At 35.0% G+C, this 18,420-nt stretch overlaps 1 protein-coding gene across 13 annotated transcripts in view; it reads left to right on the top strand.

The window, feature by feature from the left end:
* NBEA (neurobeachin) overlaps positions 1-18,420 on the top strand; it is a 530,623-nt gene that overhangs the window by 228,690 nt on the left and 283,513 nt on the right. For 12 of the 13 annotated variants that reach the window (XM_068930067.1, XM_068930069.1, XM_068930074.1 and 9 more), the window contains 3 exons: positions 7,273-7,427; positions 11,559-11,685; positions 16,265-16,392. In XM_068930067.1, coding sequence (XP_068786168.1) covers positions 7,273-7,427; positions 11,559-11,685; positions 16,265-16,392 — 410 coding nt within the window. The remainder of the gene's footprint in view (positions 1-7,272; positions 7,428-11,558; positions 11,686-16,264; positions 16,393-18,420) is intronic. The other variant, XM_068930068.1, reaches the window with a different exon arrangement.

Here is an 18,420-nt window from a genome sequence, read left to right as displayed (position 1 = left end):
GAGTTGTGGAAAATCCCATCTTAAAAATTAAAAAAAAACCCAAGTACTGGAAAGATTGTTGATAATCTGTTTGTATGTGAGAAAACACACTGAAAGTACTGGAACAGGTTGCCCAGAGAGGAAGCAGAGTCTCTGTCCTTGGAGATATTCAGAATCCAACTGGATATAGTCCTGGGCAACCTGCTCTAGGTAGCTCTCCTTTGAGCCGGGGGATTGGACAAGACGATCTCTAAAGGTCCCTTCCAACCCCAACTTTTCTGTGATTCTCTGGTTCATTATATATCTGTTCTATTATTGTGCATCTTTAGGAGATCAATGATTTACAGTGGTCTGCATCAGCCATTTCAGTATGGTATCTAAATTAGGAGACTACATTCAAAGAATAGTCAGTAGAGTCTCCAAAAGATGACTACTGAAAAATAGATTTGGTTTTCCTGAAAACTAAAAACAAGAAAAATGAATTATGAATAAACATTTTCTACTTTTCTCCCAAGAAGAGTTGTTGTTTTTTTTTTTTTAAATTTGATGAAAAATAATTGGAAAAGGCAAAACATTTTTCCTGTGAATCAAGTTAGGTCAGTTAGAATGGAAGCGTCTACTTGAAGCATTCCCCACTACTTTGGCTATTGCAATAGCTTGTAAACATGGGAATGAAAAAATCTACCAGTAGTGTGGGGATTAAGTGACTCATCTTCGATACAATTAGCTCTCAGTAACTTTCACGATTTTTTGTACAATGGAGATCTGGGTCCAAAGGAAAGACTTGAGAGTTCCTCTTTCCAGAAGATCTTTCCTAATGTAGCAGTTAAGATACACTCCAGAGAACAGGAGATATGATTTTGGATCCTGTTAGACAGAGAAGGGAGTTGAAATTGCATCATCTGAACTCCTGATGAATATCTTACCCACTGAATAGCTGAATACAGTTGGGAAAAAAAGGTGGAAGGGACCTTCATCTCAGCTTTTCATTTAGAGCAAATTCATCCTAAACCTATGAATAGGTTAAAGTCAACCAAAATGGGGTATATTAACCCTAAATTTTTTTCATCAAGCTGTATTCTCATCTCGCTTGTTTATCATTTAGCAATCTGTACAGTTAGATCTTTTCAAACTCTTCTTATAACCTTTGTGGTGTTCATCTTTACATATTCAGTGCGTAGAGCTGTGGCTGTATCTTAAGTGAAGTTTTATGTATGTGTTATCAGGAGAAAACCAGCATCTCTGTACTCTTTAACATGAATAACTGGATGTACAGCTGAAAATTACACTGGATCTTTTGTCTTACTTAGACCTTAAGAAGTTTTTGTAAAATCACTATTAAAGCTTTTTTGACTTTCACAGAATGGCTACTTTTTAGCTAGTGAGTTTGGTATTTTTTTTTTGCTGGTAGATGCAGGATCGGGTTCCTTACCCATCCCCAGTTTACATCTTATATTCTTTGTTCCTTTGCAATTTTTTCTTTTTTCAGAGATGTTTCTGGCACTTAATACATGACAATTTAGCATATATTCTATTCACCTTCTTCAGGCTCATCAGATTTCCGATATTTTCACTGTCTATTCAACCAAGACCATCTTTCTTTTTCATAGAGTTAGCTCTTCATATCATGTAGTCTTTCCTTGTTTCTTGTCAATATTTAAGATCATTCTGGGTACTTGAGCTAATTTATCCTGAATGTGAGGGAGGTACTAGTGCTTAGAAATTTCATTCAGGGTATAAATATTAAAACTCACTCTCCTGCTTGGTCTTAGAGCCAGGACCAATGACCTGTATGTCGTTGTCCTAAAACCACACCTGAGAAGATTTCCTTTGTTTTTTTTTTTTGAAACAGTTTTGTTAGTTCAGTAGAGTAGGGTCATTTTATGTACTCTACATTTGGATGTTTTGATGAACGTATAGTATCAAATGACTGAAAAAATCAGTAACTGTGCATTCATCGCTACAGGTTCATTTGCATGAATCTCAAAGATTATGTACTTCTGTGAACCTTCTGTATCTTTTCAGTGCACCTCTCATTTCTGTATACAGTTTTTCTTCTCCATGTCTGTTGTTTCTGAATTATGTCTTTCCTCCTTGATTTCAAACAAATCTCACCTTAATGCAATCAGCCTTGTAGAGGAATGTCTAAAGTAGGGTTCAAAAAGTGGCATTAATACATGCTAACAAACACTTGTTAAAAATTCAGATCACAATGTGGGACTGAAATCAGGAAGAACAGTGTGTAATCACCAATGTGCATGTTTTATAAAGGACTGAACGTTTGTATAAATATGGAGAACATGCATAAATTTTAGACAGGAGTTATTAAACCTTCTTTTCAGAGGTTGTGTTAATTTAACTGTAGAAACAAGATGAGATGTAATATCAGACTATGCCTCATTTATCTACTGTGATTTTTTCTGAAACATCTGGCAGAAATTGCTGTTTGACATGGAATACTTCTATGAAAAATTTTCTTGAAATCCATACTACTTTTTGAAAAAGTACTTCTTGAAAATTCTCATACTTTCGGCTGCTATGAGGAGAGGAATGGAGGAGCAAGAACATTAATTCAGCCTTATAAGGTTTCATGCATCCCAGAAAAGTGTACAGTAATTCTGCCATAACTGCCAATGCTCATATAGACAGTACACAAAATCTCATATTGGAAGCCTGTCTCTGACTTCTTGATTGACCAGAGTGACTTAAGTTTGAGGACCTTTGGATGTTAAAATGGATAAAAGATTGTGTTTGAACTTGCAAAGAGATACGCAATGTGGATCAGACTGAGAGGGGTTTTTTAATTTCCGCTTTCTCTTTTTACAGTTCAATAAATCTACCCCCCCCCCCCCCCCAAATTCTGTAGCCATTTGCTGAGGGAAGTTGATGAACTGGCAATGCATGAGTGATGCGTAGGTAGATTTGACACTCAGCTTAAATATTCAGGAGTAGGTTTAGAATTTGAGAAGGACACTCACACAGCAACAGGCTAGTGGTTGCTAGTCACAACTCATAATAGAATTGTAAACTACTAGATGAACAGAAAAATAGAATCAGTTGTCATTGCCAATTACTACTAAGCCTTAGTTTACTAAATCATTAAGGATCATTTGGTACCATGATGATGTGATTCAGAAAGCGTGGATCAGTTTGGAACATTTTTGGAAATCTGAAACATGTATAAAAAAAAAGGCCTAAAAGGAAATTACAGAAATATGTAAGACCTTTTCATCTAATCTATAGATTTTTGTTCCTTAATGAAAGAAATACCTGAATGTCCAACAAAGATATATGTACAGCATCTATCACGGTAGAGTCTTCCATTCATGTTATCCGCAGGTAAATAATTGTGGTTCTTACATAAAGTTTTGTTTTGATTTACATGTTGCTCTCACTGTGTATACTGTTGGAGTGGGTTGATTGATTGATTGGCTAAAGAAAGTTTTGAGAGTTTTTTTTGAAAGTAGTCAGTCATTCTCTTTCACCTTTCTTGTTCTGCTGCTACACTAACCTTTTTCCACATTTTTGTCCACCCCGCTTCATTGTTCATATAGTTTCTTAACCTTCCTCTGCATGTCATTCTGTATTCACACACAGTATTTTGCTTTATTGGTAGAAATGAGACATTTTGACAAGGTGTATCATGTATGACATCATAAAACTGTGTTTTCCTTCAGGCGAGAACAGAAATGTCTCACTGATCCTGCCTGTTTTTATTGGAGTGATGTTTCTCATGATATTTCTTATAATTTGTAATTTATTGGCACCTGAACTGTCTTACATCCTCATTCAGACCTACAAAAGAAAGTCAGCAATAGGTAGAGCGTTAATATTTACATAATATGGGGGACTGTCCATTCTTCCCGTGGGAGCTGATTTTCAGCCTCAAACTGAACTCTTGAGAAAAGTCTGTAGACTTTGCCTTTATGGGAGTCTTGTCCGTTGTGTCCAGGAAGTGGAGCTGATTAGGATCTTTGCTTTGGAAAGTTAGGTGATGTTTCAGGTACTCTGAAAGACCACTGAGCTTTCTGAAGATAAAGAGGAAGACTTTGAATTTAGCTTTGGTAAAGTAGTAGGAAATACCTTTGCAATATTTTATCAGCAGTTTAGCAGATACGAGTGCCAAATCTTATAGGAAGGGAAGGTGATTTTATTTAAACTAAATACCGAAAGAAAATGTGTTTTACTCTCACTTTCACAGTCTCACGCTCACAGGCACTAGAATGTGTGTGTGTCTAAGGAGTCTGTCCAGCAGTCAGGCACCAGCACAGGGTGCTCAAGCTGTCCGTCCAGCAGTCAGGTACAACAATGCTTGTGTCCCGATGCTAGGTCCAGGATTCATCAAGTCCTCCTCATGTCACTTGGGTTGGGTATGGCTTTTTGTACCCTTTTGGAGCTGGCAGTCATCAGTGTCTCCATCCTGCTCCACCTTTGTCAATCATCAGAGTTTGTTCACTGTTTTTGGTCTCCAGATACGGATATCTTCTGAAACTACACACGTTCTCCTATTCGGGTCTTGATGACCTGCTGATATAGATACCATTAACATGGACCGTTCTCAGCGACTTTTGGGAGTTGTGCGTTCCTTCTTGCCCCTCAAAACCCAGACATTCCTATTCATTCTCCATTCATATCAATCTTGGACTTTTTATTGCAGTTCTCTAGATAGTAATTTCTTTGCAATTAATGCAATCAAGAGATGCTTTTGTTCAAGATACAAGTTCTAATTTCTTTTTATGTTTATATGGCACCATAAGGGACTCTATTCTTGAGTACTTGGTATTGCTGAACAGCCAGAACTCAAGTATTTGACTGAAATATTAATTGAGCTAGAGATCTTTATGTGTGCATAGGAGTTAATTTTAGGGAATGCCGTAGTGTTAAGGAGCAGATTAATCTACATGTTTAAATCTGGCTATAATTGCCTGTAGATGCTGCTATGTAAACACTTTGTATCAGCAGGAATTGAGAGATTATTAACTACAAACCAAAACAATTATTTTTTGATTGCATATCTTAATCAGTAGAGTACTGTGCAAACTCCTCTTCACCTAATATAAATGGTAGGAGTTAGAAAACCGTCGTTATGCCTAGGATAACCTTTCTGCAATACCTGCTGCAGGGTGCTAATGAAAGCTGTTGTTCAGAATATGGGGACATTAACTGATGCTGTGATCCCTCCTAAAAAGAGTGAAAAAGAATGTTTATGGCTCATTTCATACACTTCAAAATAAGCAGAGATCACAAAAAAATAACATTTGTATGTAATCACAATAGCATCACCAATGCAGTTTGCATCATCAATTACATCTACTTGGAAGGAATTTAGACTATCTTTGAATTAAAATCCATGGAAATTGAGGGCTTAGACAGATATAAACAAATTATGGTACTGTAAAAGGTTGTTATGCACCTTTTGATTCATGGTAATTGTGAGGTAATTTATGCTGTTTTACTACTACATTGAAAGATTATTGAAGGCTATTGAGACTGATGCTTCCTTCAGGGTTCTTCATAAAAACCAGTCTATTGTCCACATACGCTTGTGTTTGGCATAGAGATGCTTATGTCTGGTGAAGCAATTGATGACTCAATCAGTTTGTCAACTGGATATGGTTTTAGCTTCTAAGCTTCCAAGAAGGTAGCAAATACACAATTTCTTGCAAATATCTGTCCACATTCTTCATTATTCTTGGTTGTGCTTTTTCTGGAATACGGAAAAATGTCTTACAGCTTATACTACTTTGATAAATATTTCTTTGTTATAGACAGAAGAGAAAAATCATTTTTTACATTACTTATACCTTTCCCTGAGCTTAGAGCTAGAGTTTCTTTACATTCTAATAATTTTTTTAGCAAAAGCATTTGGAATTTTAAATTTAGGTTTATGTTTAGATTTAGATTTAATATTTATCAGTTCAAATGAACCTGTATGAATTTTTTCTGTCTTCATAAGAATCCTTTTCTTTCTTTTGTTAGCTAACAGAAAGGATTCCTTTCCTGAGTGACTGTTTTCATTCCAGTTCCTCTAATTGAGGTGCAGTGTTTAAAACAAACTGGGAATGAGACTCCTAGTCTCATTTGCTTAGTCAATAAGGATAAATAAAGGAACTTATGTTGCAAAATGTGGCCCTATTACCAATAGTTGTATTTTCTTGGTCTTTTTTTTGATCACAATGATTTTTTTTAATTTTAAAAAAGTATATCTGCTAGCTAGAAAGCATGTGTGTAATGATGAAAATTTATTTTTAACATTTACAAAAATTATCTGTTTCAGGTTTGGTTTTCACTTACATTTTCTACTGAAAAAGAGTTTTTATTAATAGTTTTTTTGTATAATAAAGAAATGGAAATACTAAATAGGAAATGAAATATTGAATACTGGTGGATATATGTAAACATACCTGTCTTACTATCACAGATGACCGATGTTGAAAAAGTATTAATTAAATGTCCCTGTGATCTTTTCCTCCTTCTTCCCTTTTACTGTGTACAGCAAGGGTTTTGTTTTGAAATTTGAAAGAAAAGAACACTTTAAGATTAGATGAAAATGTATTTGTTTGAATGCAGTAAGTCATATATTTTTGTATGAAAGCCCTATTTTCTTCCTAAAAGCTTACAGACTCTCAGGACTGCCTTTTAAATGCTATACTAAAATAAGAATAATATCAATATTTTGCAGCTAAATATTTATATTACACTTTGCATATTCCATTTACATCTATGTGTTGTTGAGTTAAATGAATAAAAATTTTTTCCACAAGACAGTGAACAATTATGTTTGATAATCAGCTATTTTTGCAAGTAGGAAATACGTGAAGAACTGAAGAATCAAGTACTGTATTTAAATGTTCAGGTGACCTGAAAAAAACCCTGTGAACTCAGATAGCTTTGGTGAGACCATCAAATGACCTATATTCATTTAATACTGCACATACAAATACTACTAGTATGCTACCATAGTTTCAACACTTAACGTTTTCTTTGCAAATCTGGAACTCAAGAGCTAATACCGGTCTCCACATCATACCAATCAAGTGGTGTGGTGTTTCCGTTCTATGGGTATTGAAAGAGAAATTAGATGAGTTTTTCCTAATCACATGGAACTGCAAACCATGCATTGGAATATGGGAGTTTAACTTTACAGCTATTCCATAAAGGTTAAAAAAACATGTGGACATTTTTATGTGTTCCTTTTCAACAGCCGTAGAACAAAGTGGAAATCTATGAAAAACATAAACTCTTGGTAACTCCATTGTGCAGTTCTGGTAATCTGCTGCTTCTTTTCAACAGGAGCGTGGTTGTACCGGTGAAGAAACCCCCACCAGGTAGCCTGGCTGTTACCACAGTTGGAGCCGCTACAGCTGGGAGTGGACTGCCACCGGGTAGTACGCCTAATATATTTGCTGCAACAGGAGCTACACCAAAAAGTATGATTAATACAACAGGTATTGTCCTTAAATATTTTTGTGACACTCATCTTTTCCTATTTGTTTTTTGTTTTGTTATTTTTAGTTTTTGTTTTATTTTTTACTCATGTTCTCTGTTGTTTTTGTGCCTTTAAAGTAAGAACGTGGAAAGATTAAATCTTGTCTTTATTAGAGACAGTGTTTTCTCTTCGTGTATGTTTATAACCTTTGGTAGCACAAAATGGACTTGCAAAGCCTTAAATAAGTGAATAAATAGCTCTAATATTATTTTGTAAGCATGGTTTAGAATGGAAATGAATTAGCTTCTCCAGTGCTCTGCAATAAAGGATGTTAGTATGATTAAGGAGGGATGTTAACTGCTCCTTAAATGTCAAAGAAAGTAAAGACTACTAGCTACTTGTGACTATATCCTAGATTGCAAAGAATTAATATTTTTAGCATTTATTTGTCAGTAAAAACTATTATATGATTTTAGGGAAGTTTTTCAGTAAGAACCAACTTAATTTAACAGTAATCAAGTCTTATCCATAGTTGTTCACTGAGTGACCTATGCAAGGAGGACAAGGCTTTCTTTCTTTTAATTGTTTTTAATAATACTGATGGGATTGTCTATCTTGAAAGAGTCTGTAGATCATGGAGACTGTAGAAGGTTATATCAGAAATGTATCCTTACTGGGAGAGCAACTAATGTTTACTTAAACGCCTTTTAAATTTCTGGCCATGGTCTATTTTCTTTCCAAACTAAGCAAAAGCACTTCAGAGAAGAGCTCTCTTCAAGGATATCACAACTTCACTCAGAGGCTGAGGAAATGAAATCTCCCTGGGGTTACAGAAAATGGAGGGGGAAGCTTTTGGCATCCTTTTACTTCATGGAATAAAATGAAGATACACTCATTTTTTTTTCTTTCCCTTTACAGATTACCTTTAATACCCGGTAATAGAACTTTGATTTTTCTAAGAATAAAAAAATCTAAAATTCTAATTATCCTGAGGCAGATGGGAGGAAGGAATGCGCTGATTAATGTTTTCACTTCTACGAACAGTTCCATTTGTGTAGCCACTTCTGTTAATCTTGAATGGATTTCCTTTTAGGTACTTTTATATTATGCAAAAAATATCCTGCACTGGAAATCTTTTTTTCCAAATGATCCTGACTAGTGTAAGATTTTCAGTCTTCTCAGTGATTTAAGATTTGAAGTGTTTAGCTGGAATGTAGTAGTTATTCTTGGTAAGTAATTCCCTTTAAAAATCAATCATTTCCCCAGCAATGTTCTTGGTAAAGGACAGTATTGCTGATACCGTGGTATATTCCCTGTGGATTACAGTCATGATTTTCGATCATATATCTTTTTTTTTTAATGCAACCCTTCTTTGTCTCCTGCTCTATGGATTTCCTTGATTTATGGGAAAGTATTGATTTTATGGTTATTCAGCAAATATCAGATTTAATTACACAAAACTATATATGTACTGAACTTCCTTACTGATCTTATTTTGTAAAGCACTTTATGCCTGAATTCATCTGAATGATTTATTTATTAATTCTCTTAAGAAATAGTTTAAAAGCTGTCCAACTTACTTACTTTGCCAGTTAATTAGTTACCAACATTCTAGAAATGCTGAATGCATTAATGACAGTAAAAAGCAGTATCACACTGGAAACATGCGAATATATTTTAGTTAAAAATGCTCATTTCACAATTTTTGATTGGACTATGCCTACAGTAGTTAAAACAGTGATCATATATGTGTAGTTCTGAGATGTATGCGTGAAATATACAGATGCCATCTGGTTACATACTTGTAAAGTCTGTAAAATTATCTGGATTATTACTAATTTAAATTAGTATACAGCATTTCGTTAAATCCTTTTTTTGCTATGGTAAAAAAGAAACAATATACAAATTTTTAGAAACACTAGATGTCCCCCCAAACTTTCTGTTTATGGTTGTTTTTACAGTATTTCACAGATATTCTGCACATACAGTTTTGTCTTTGAGAGGTAATCTGTGTTGGAGTTTTGAGAGTGGTGTTTTTTTAGTTATTCTCTCATGGATTGCAGTGTTCACATTCCACCATCTGTCATCACTGTCATAGTCAGTGTCACTGTCACAGTGTAATGAGATGTATGTTATTAAAGCCCTTTTAGTCCTTTGAATTTATCTCTTGGGAGATGGGTTTCCTTCCTTCCTCTCTTTTTATAAGAACCTATTTCTGTAGTTTTTAGTGTTAATTTCTATGATTCATATCCCTGATTCCCAATTCTGTGTTAATCCGGTGATTCTAGGTCTGATTGGCCTTCTCGTCTGGAAACCAGTGATTATAGCTGGTTAAAGAACATGTACTGAAAATGATTGATTGTGAAAGAAAAAAAGAGAAAGTAATATATAATATGTAACATCCTTTTATGAATATAAATATGTAAATAATATGTGTATACACATATACATATGTAAATAAGCACACACACACGTGCACACACACACATATGTATATATATATAAAATTTCCTCTATATGAAACCTTAATGCTTCTATGCAAACTTTTGTAAGCTCCCCCATTTCCAGCTGTTTTCATGGTTCCTAACTTGGGAGGGATGGACTACCGTATGGTTTTGTATTTCCCTCTCAGTGCGTCTGGGAATGCTTTACAGTTGTGTTTAATCCAAGGCAGAACCCTAGATGTCAGCTGTAACCCACCTGCCATTCACAATATTCAAACAGCAGACTCGATCAATACCTGGTCGACGCCCTGAGCAGTGGTCAACGTGCCCAGCAAATCCTACTTCATTTCTGCATTATTTGGATACAGATACTGACCCATTTTAAATGGGCCAGTCAAAAGTCTAATCTATACCTTAATTCTTTCGTCAGCAAGAATTTATTCAAAGGGAGAACAAAAAATACTCTTCTCTGCTGCCGGAGAAGACGTTTGGCCCCTCTACTTCATTGGCAGCTGGCTGCTTAAGCAGTTAAAAAAAAGGCAAAGGCTTTGTAGAGCTTTATTTTTTTATCTGTAGGAAGCAAAAAAAATAGTCTCCCTGTATTGTGTGAAGGACAATAAAATGTCAGTTGCTAAAACCAGCCAGCAACAGGGAGTTAGCAGTTATCATTTTTAAACACTATTAAAATAATGCAGTTGATCTCTAAACTTGGTATTCTGGTGTTCTCCAGCTTAGCTACAGCTTCCCGGTTGCCTGCCCGCTCGCCCCTGGTCGCGCTGCGCTTCCTAACGCTTCAAACGCCATCTGCGAGGCTGTTGGTTGCTGCCTCTGCTGCAGTGGTGTGTTACACAGCGGTGGTGCGGCAGAACAGTAGCAGCATTTATCACAGCGCTTTTCACTACTGTTCGTGATCACTGTATGCCTTTTCTGATTCCCTTCAGAGAGTCTGAACTCAGCTGCCGTTTCAGCAAACGTGATAGATTGGCACTTAGAGCCTAAGTTTAGCCCTTAGCTCTGACCCAGAGCACATAAGTATAAATGTGCGCTCTGTCGGCATCTCCTTTCTGGGCAGCTGTTTGCAACCCATTGAAATCAGCCGCCTACCCCCACATCCCCTACTTCTGAGGTCTTAAAATTCTCCTTGATTCCAGGAAGAAATTTGAAAAAGTAGAGTTAGAGTCTTGTTAGAGTACTAATATTCTTCAAACACTAGTTTCTACCATTACTTCCTGAAGCAGTATGCATTTGCTATCTATCTTCTCTGCCGTTTTTTCATTTCTCTTTTGTTTTCTGCCTGTAGTTGCAAACTATGCAGCCAAGAAGTTTGTATATGTAGAAAACGTAAAATAATTAAACCTCGTATTCTCCACTCAAGCTCATCTTAAATATACTGTTATTTTAGAAAGATCTTGCTTTACAGGATGATGTTAAAATGTTTTCATCTTTGGAATATAATTTGGGAATAATGAAAACGAGGTAAGGATTTATTTTGCCTGATATTCAGTAGCTACTTAAGTTTATTATTGTTATACTCACAAAATAAGTAATTAATTTATATGGTATTTGTACAGTGCTGTTTTTAATTGTTTTAGAGTAAGTAAGAATACCTATTTTTATGTAGCTGAATAAGACAAAGAGTATATTAAAAATATCTGAAAGTTATTTCTTTTCAGATTGAATTAAGTCCTGTATTTTTTGGGGGACAGGTGCAGTAGACTCAGGATCTTCTTCTTCCTCTTCGTCATCCAGCTTTGTGAATGGTGCTACCAGCAAAAATCTCCCAGCTGTCCAAACTGTTGCTCCAATGCCTGAGGATTCAGCTGAAAACATGAGGTACCTAAGTTGTATCTTTTCATATTAATTATAATTTCTCTCCAACAACAACCTCATTCATACAAAATAGTATAAAAAGAAAAAAATATTTTTAGCTTATTTAATATGTTATTGTAGTTATTCATATAGTTCAGCATATACTTTTTTACATGTTCAGTACTAAGGATGCACATACTAAAATAAAACTTCACTGAACAGTCTAACTTATGAGAATTATGACAGACACTAAAACTTCATTAAAAGTAATCTTTTAGTTCACAGGCTTTTTACGTCTTTCAGTAATGGTAGTAAGAGTTTCCCTATCGGGGTGGAACGCAAGCACAACAACCTATTCTTGGCAACAGAGCACTGGCAAGTAGGAAGAGAGGCCCACACAAATTTTTCTGAGCAAAGAAAAGCCCTACTATAAATCGTAGGGGATGAAACCAGACACGTATTCATGCAGTTAACTCTATGGCATGCTAGATCTGAGTTGGTAAAGCAAGAGACAGATGCCATGGAATAGGTAATACCTCTGCTATACTGCCTGACAGCCAGGAAAGAGCCCTCTAAAATTACTATTACGTTATTTCTTTATAGTTTATGATGTTGTAAAGATATTCATTTGTCCCAGGGCACACATAAAAGACAAAATTTGGACCTTTTCAAAGTGCACACATATCTGCTCTAAAAATGTTGCACCAAGCATGGTAAGAAGTTGCCAATCTTCATTAGTTGGCCAGACACTTCGAGGCATAGTCTTAGGAAGATGAGAATTGAGACAGCAACCAATCTGGCTGCTCACAAGCTTACAAGCTGTGCAAGTTCTCTTTCCATAGGACTAGAGTTCTGTTCCCTAATAAACTAGAATGGAAGTAAACTTAAATGAAGGACCCTAGGTAATCTATAAAGAAGTTATTGGTGCTTCAGTGGTTTAGCACACAGTACAGTACGTCTTTTACTCGTCCTCTGTGAAGTCTCAAATAAGTGGTACAGTTGAAATCGCAGAAGAGTGTGTGGGACCAGTCTAAAAGTATGAGGGCTCTTGGCTGCACTCCAAAAAAGTATGAATGATCAAGGAAAGGATGATGATTATGATTTTATTTATTGCTAGATTGTTACCAGACCAGTTAATAAAATTGTCGCCTAATGAAACCACTTACTTTACCTCTTGTCTTCCTCATATATGAGGACAGTGCTTCTCTGAGAGAGAGGAAGGGGTGAAATCTTTTTTAAAGTCAGACACTAAACTCTCCCAAAATTAAATTGGTTCTATAATAAATTTATTTTTAAATGGTTTTAACCGATGCAACATTCATTTTTTTCACAAGCACTTTGAGATATTTTTGCTCTAGAAGTCAAAAACTCCTTCATATGTAAAATTTGTGTTTCAAAATCAAGATTTTAAATTCTGAAGTCAGAATCTGAACTCAGAAGTCATTGTATTCTGAGTAGAGGCTGAAAGTATTGGCTGAAAAAAACAGTATGGAACATTAAATTAAATTTATTGTCTACTTTTTTAATATAATCTCTTTTGTATGGGTATCCTCCCTCCCTCTTTTTTCTTTTAATTTTTCTTGAGAAAAATCTAGAACTTATTTTGATACTAGATAATTTTTGTTTTTCTTGCTTTGGTTTTACTGTGTGCCAACTTTGACATGGTTAAAAATCAGAGCTGTTTGTAGGGTAAGAGCATTATGGGAAAGCCAACTTATCTAAACCTTCTTACACAGGAAAGAAGGTGCTTGCTTATGGCTGTGATCTGAGCAGGCAAGGGTGAGCAGGAAAATGATCCTGGACTCTTTAAATAGTCTTGATTTGGAGGTAGAGGTTTGGTCTGGAATGAGACTGGGAAAGTAGCACACTTGGAATTAGGAGAGTGTATGCCTAGACCTCAAAATATTTTGTCACCTCTGCTATTGCAATTATATATGATATCTAAGATTATGGGTCTTATTACTTGTTGTATTGATACTGCATAAAGTTACAGAAATTGTATAATTGTACAGAAATTAAACATCTTGATCTTGATTGTGCAAAGCATTTAGTTTTCTCTAAATATTTTAAATTGTCATTCTATAAAGAATTTTGCTTTTTTATTCTAATGCTCTGCTTTTTTATTGTAAAAAGTATATTTTAATATTAAAATAGAAATGCTGTTGTCTGACCAGCTATGTTTCTTTTAATACAATTTTAAGTTCGTAAAATTGAGAGAACTGTTTTTTTTCTGCCACTTCAAAATAATGTATCCATCACTCTACAAGTTCAGAATGATAATTCTGAGGGTTGGTACTGCTTCCCTGGATTTCTATCTTTCTTATGCATCCTGTGATGTATTATCATGCTTCATTTCAAGTCCTTTAAGAGTCTTTAGATATTAAAAAAAAAAAAAAGTAGGCATAGAGAAGTTGTATTGACTTGTTCCAAAGAACTGAAAGGCTGTATTGCTGGACAAAGAACAAATAAATTAAATTCTCCTGTCATTTTACATTCATAGTCATGTTACTTTTGGCAAGAGGAAGGTAAACCTATAGAACATGTATTAGCATGTTACTAGTCCTTTTGAGGATAACATCCAACTAAGGATGTAAGTCAAAAGGTTCAAATAACAGCTTCAGTGTATATTTTAAAAATATTATTATTGTGTTGCTTTTTACAGCAGGGAACATGAAGATTTCCAGAATTTCTTGGCTGTTAGGACATAAAGTGATGGATGTGCTCTGCAGTACATTTTTTATTGAAGTGAGGGCTTTATCTGGAATATTATCACTTCCATTGAAAAACATCACTGGTCTTAGGAATCTGGATTTTTATTTAGATCTAACAGCACTATACCGAGAACTATTTCAAAAGAGTTGCTTGGGGTTCCTTGAGGTTTTATACTGTATATAAGAGTGCATTTAACAAAATCTGTTTCTGCCATTCCTTTTAGGATTTGTCTTAACCTCTATTTTCACAGATTGAAATAAACAGATTGTATACTGAAATCTCTCATTCAATAGAACTAAATCTCATACATTTTTTTTGTGATCAGCTGAAGTAAGAAGTAGTAAGAACTATCCAAAGAATTATTTGTTTTTTTTACTTACAGTTTAAGTAGTAATTTTTTTATCTCTTACTGTGCTCTTTTAATCTTCCCCATCCCAGTTTCTCACCTTTATGTAATTTATTTTCTGAGATATGTTGCTTTTAATTTACAAAATAAAAAATCTTGATCTTGGAAGTGACTAAGAGTTTATTTGCCTTGAAAGTCCACAAATTGAGAGGAAAAAACACATTATTAACTATTTACAAAAACTCCTTAAAAACTTAGTTTAGTTATGAAAACTGATGGCGTTAACCCTCGTAGGATGTTTAGAGAAGTCTTCAGCAGCAAAAGCTTGGGGAAGACTCATTTAGCAAATGTATACTTCTATCTAAGCTAGTCACCTGTTTTTCAGTCAGTCAATAGAGGCTTTAGCATGGTGAAATTGACTTCAAGTAATCATCTAAAACAGGTCAGATCCAAAAGGTTGGTGAGATGAATCCCTCCGTATAATATGAGAAAATCAGTGTTTGAATACGAAATAGGAGAGCAGCACATTGAAAGCAGATAAGCTATATGACCTCAAAAAAAAAGTTTAAGTTACTGGAGGAAAACTTTCAATATGTTCGTAATGTCAGCTTTGTTTTTAAATTAAGATATCTTCATATGACCTGTATCAAGAAGTTCACGTTTACTTGAAGTTTATATGTCGTAGATTCCACTGAAAATTTAAGCATCAATGTTCATTCTCTTAGGTTCTACCAATAACTGTAACGTCTTCCTATAATTGTACTTTTAAAGGCTAATATTTTGGGGCTCTAATTCAAGCATGAAGAAGACATTCTCTGCCACAAGCAGTCTGAGAAAGAACACTAAAAGTACTTGGTAGCCTAGGATATAAGTGTATGTCACTTCATTTGTATTTTTGACTAATAGTTCGTTTCTTTGCAGTAACACAGAACATTTAAAATCTTGGTGTAGGACTTTTATAGAGAGGAAGTGTTACACCTTCTCAAGGTTTAGAAGGGGAGAGGGCAATTGTACATAAAAGGAAGCTAAAGGAATACAGTCCTTCAGAAAGAACAGCATAGGCTAGGGTTTTCATACTGCTGCTAGACTGGGGTCCTCAGGTAAAGTAGAATTATTTCTGCTATTTAGGAATAAAACAGAAGTCACAACACTGTTTTTCATTGTACTAATACAAATTAAGGAACATTCCATGCTTCTCTTTTCATGCTTGCAAATGCATATAAAAGAATGAGATGAGTATAAGCTGAGATAGGTGCAGTAGATGTATAATTGAATATCTGAGTTTCTTCGTAACATATTTAAAAATTTATCTGTTTTGGAGTACTCTGTGAATGTTTTAAAACTTGTGAGGCTGCCAGACTGCTGAATCTGACATGACATTTACATTTGCATGAGATGTTTTAAACACTGTAAAGTTAATCAAATTGTGATCATTCTGTTTTCTGAAGAAACTTACAGCCCTTGTTAAAAGCAGATTTGATTAGCCATTGTTTACTTTTATTGTAAATTTTCTTCCACTTATGTATGTTCTCTGTTTTTTCGCAGTATCACTGCAAAGCTCGAAAGGGCCTTAGAAAAGGTGGCTCCTCTACTGCGAGAAATTTTTGTTGATTTTGCCCCTTTCCTATCCCGTACGTTGTTGGGCAGTCATGGACAAGAGCTGTTGATTGAAGGTACTGTTTCTGTTATAATATCATAGTATTTTGGCTATTAGTCATTTGATATGAATAGGACATGAATCTGTCATTTTAACAAGACTTTTTATAGTTATTTTTGATATATAAATGAATAAATTGTTAATGTGTTGTGATTTCACTTCCTTCCATTTGACTATATTTAAAGTAACTAAAAGTGATGATTTGCATTCCCTTTTCTTTTCTGAGTGATAGGCTACGTAAAAATGCATTCTGTCATCTTGGGTTTCAAAAACCTCTCCATAATTTGCTTTTTCCTGCTCAAAATAATTATATTATACGTCTTTCAGCCTGACTTTGAGAAACTGAGGGAAAATATAATCAAAAGTGTAATCAATTCACTTGGAAGAAAGAAAATTGAAGAGACTACTCCAGAGTGGTTGATACATGCATATAGATTTGGTAGGGACATTATTTGCCAAGGTGGATCAGTTGTATTCACGCAGGCAGATAAGGAGTTATCCCTAGAGGGGAATAAAAAATGATGCTTTTTTAAGAAAAGTATCCTAGAACACGTCTAAGGATAATACTTTTAAGGATTTTTATCATATTTTATGTATTGTTTCTACTACTTCTTGATTATAAAATTTTAGGAAAGTAATGAATCCTATGTAAGGCAGTGAATAGTGGAGAAAGTAAGCAATGGAATGCAGAAATCAGTGCAAATGCAGTAAGCTAATGCACCAAGTAAAGAATCAGTGCTTACACAACTGAAATGGTTGTGGGGAATCTGAACAAGCATGCACTGCTCCCACATCATGTATCCAGAGGAACATATTCCTTCCTGAACTATTTTTATACACTATACTCAAAGAGCTACTGTTTACTGAGGGGAAGAAAGTTGTTCAGGCAAATGTGATAATGTATGAAGATCTAAGTAGAAAAAACACAGCTTTGTGTTCAAATTATTTGGGGAAAAACTCCTTCCATTAAACATACTTTTTATCTAAATATCAGTCTTTCTATGGCCTAGTTATTCCCTGTAACATGGTCCTGTTTTATTCTTAATAACAGAAATATTTGCACCTTGTGAATGAAATCTTCTAAATGGCCTTTTCCTTTTTTGTCTTGTTATTGTTTAATACAAAGAATGACACTCTAGTGCAGTAATTTTCAGAGGCTTCAGGTACTTTTTACTATTTATTTTATAAATACGAGAAAGTTGCTATTCCCACTTACTGACACCTGAAGTTAATGAGTTGAGCTATTCACTGAATGAGATGGTTGTAAGGTTTTTTGATGGATTCCATTCTTAAGTGTTTTATTTCAGCAAAGTTAATTGCAAAATTTGTAGCAATATTATCCTTTTTTGTGTGACAATTGTTTAATTGCACTGTAATTTTTATACAGTACAAATAAAATTGGCTTGGTTTCACCTGAGCTCTTTTGTAGATTTAAAAAATTCTTCACCAATGCTATTACAACTCTTTTGGTCATAATCATAGTGTGAGCAAGGCTCCAACAGTTCCCAGCATGTGACAAAGCCAGAGGCAACAGGAATCTGATCACAGTGTGGCAGTATGAGTTTTTGTCATTGCCTGTCCAGATAGAGAAATGATATTTTAGCCAGTAGCATTCTTATGATGCCCACTTGGACTGCTGTTCCAAGTTTGTCCCTTTTAGGACTCAGCCATTCAATTCTGTCTCAGGAGTAACTGTTAACGAACCAAACGCTTAGTTCCAAGATGAGCACCCTCTTTCCGATCGCTTTTCCTTAATGTTATGTCTAACCATCCCTTCAATTGCTCTCTTATTCTTCAATTTGAAGAACGAGTGTTTTCTACCCAAGAGATTGAAATAGCGATCTGTAAAAGAAAATCCAAGCACAACTTAAATTTGAATACCACATGCCTCAGGACTTACATTTCTGCTCCCTCCTAAATTATTTAGTTTTCCGTCTTAACAGGGAACTCACAGAGCTGCTGCTATAGTCATTGTCTACTTCCTTTCATCCTTTCTTTTTCTGTGGCCTGTGTGAGACCCTTGATCTACACTAACTTGCCTAGT

This window comes from Struthio camelus, chromosome 1 (assembly GCF_040807025.1).
Source record: "Struthio camelus isolate bStrCam1 chromosome 1, bStrCam1.hap1, whole genome shotgun sequence".
Taxonomy (NCBI): Eukaryota; Metazoa; Chordata; class Aves; order Struthioniformes; family Struthionidae; genus Struthio; species Struthio camelus.
Note: the sequence above shows the minus strand (reverse complement) of the source record. Positions and strands in the feature narration are given on the sequence as shown.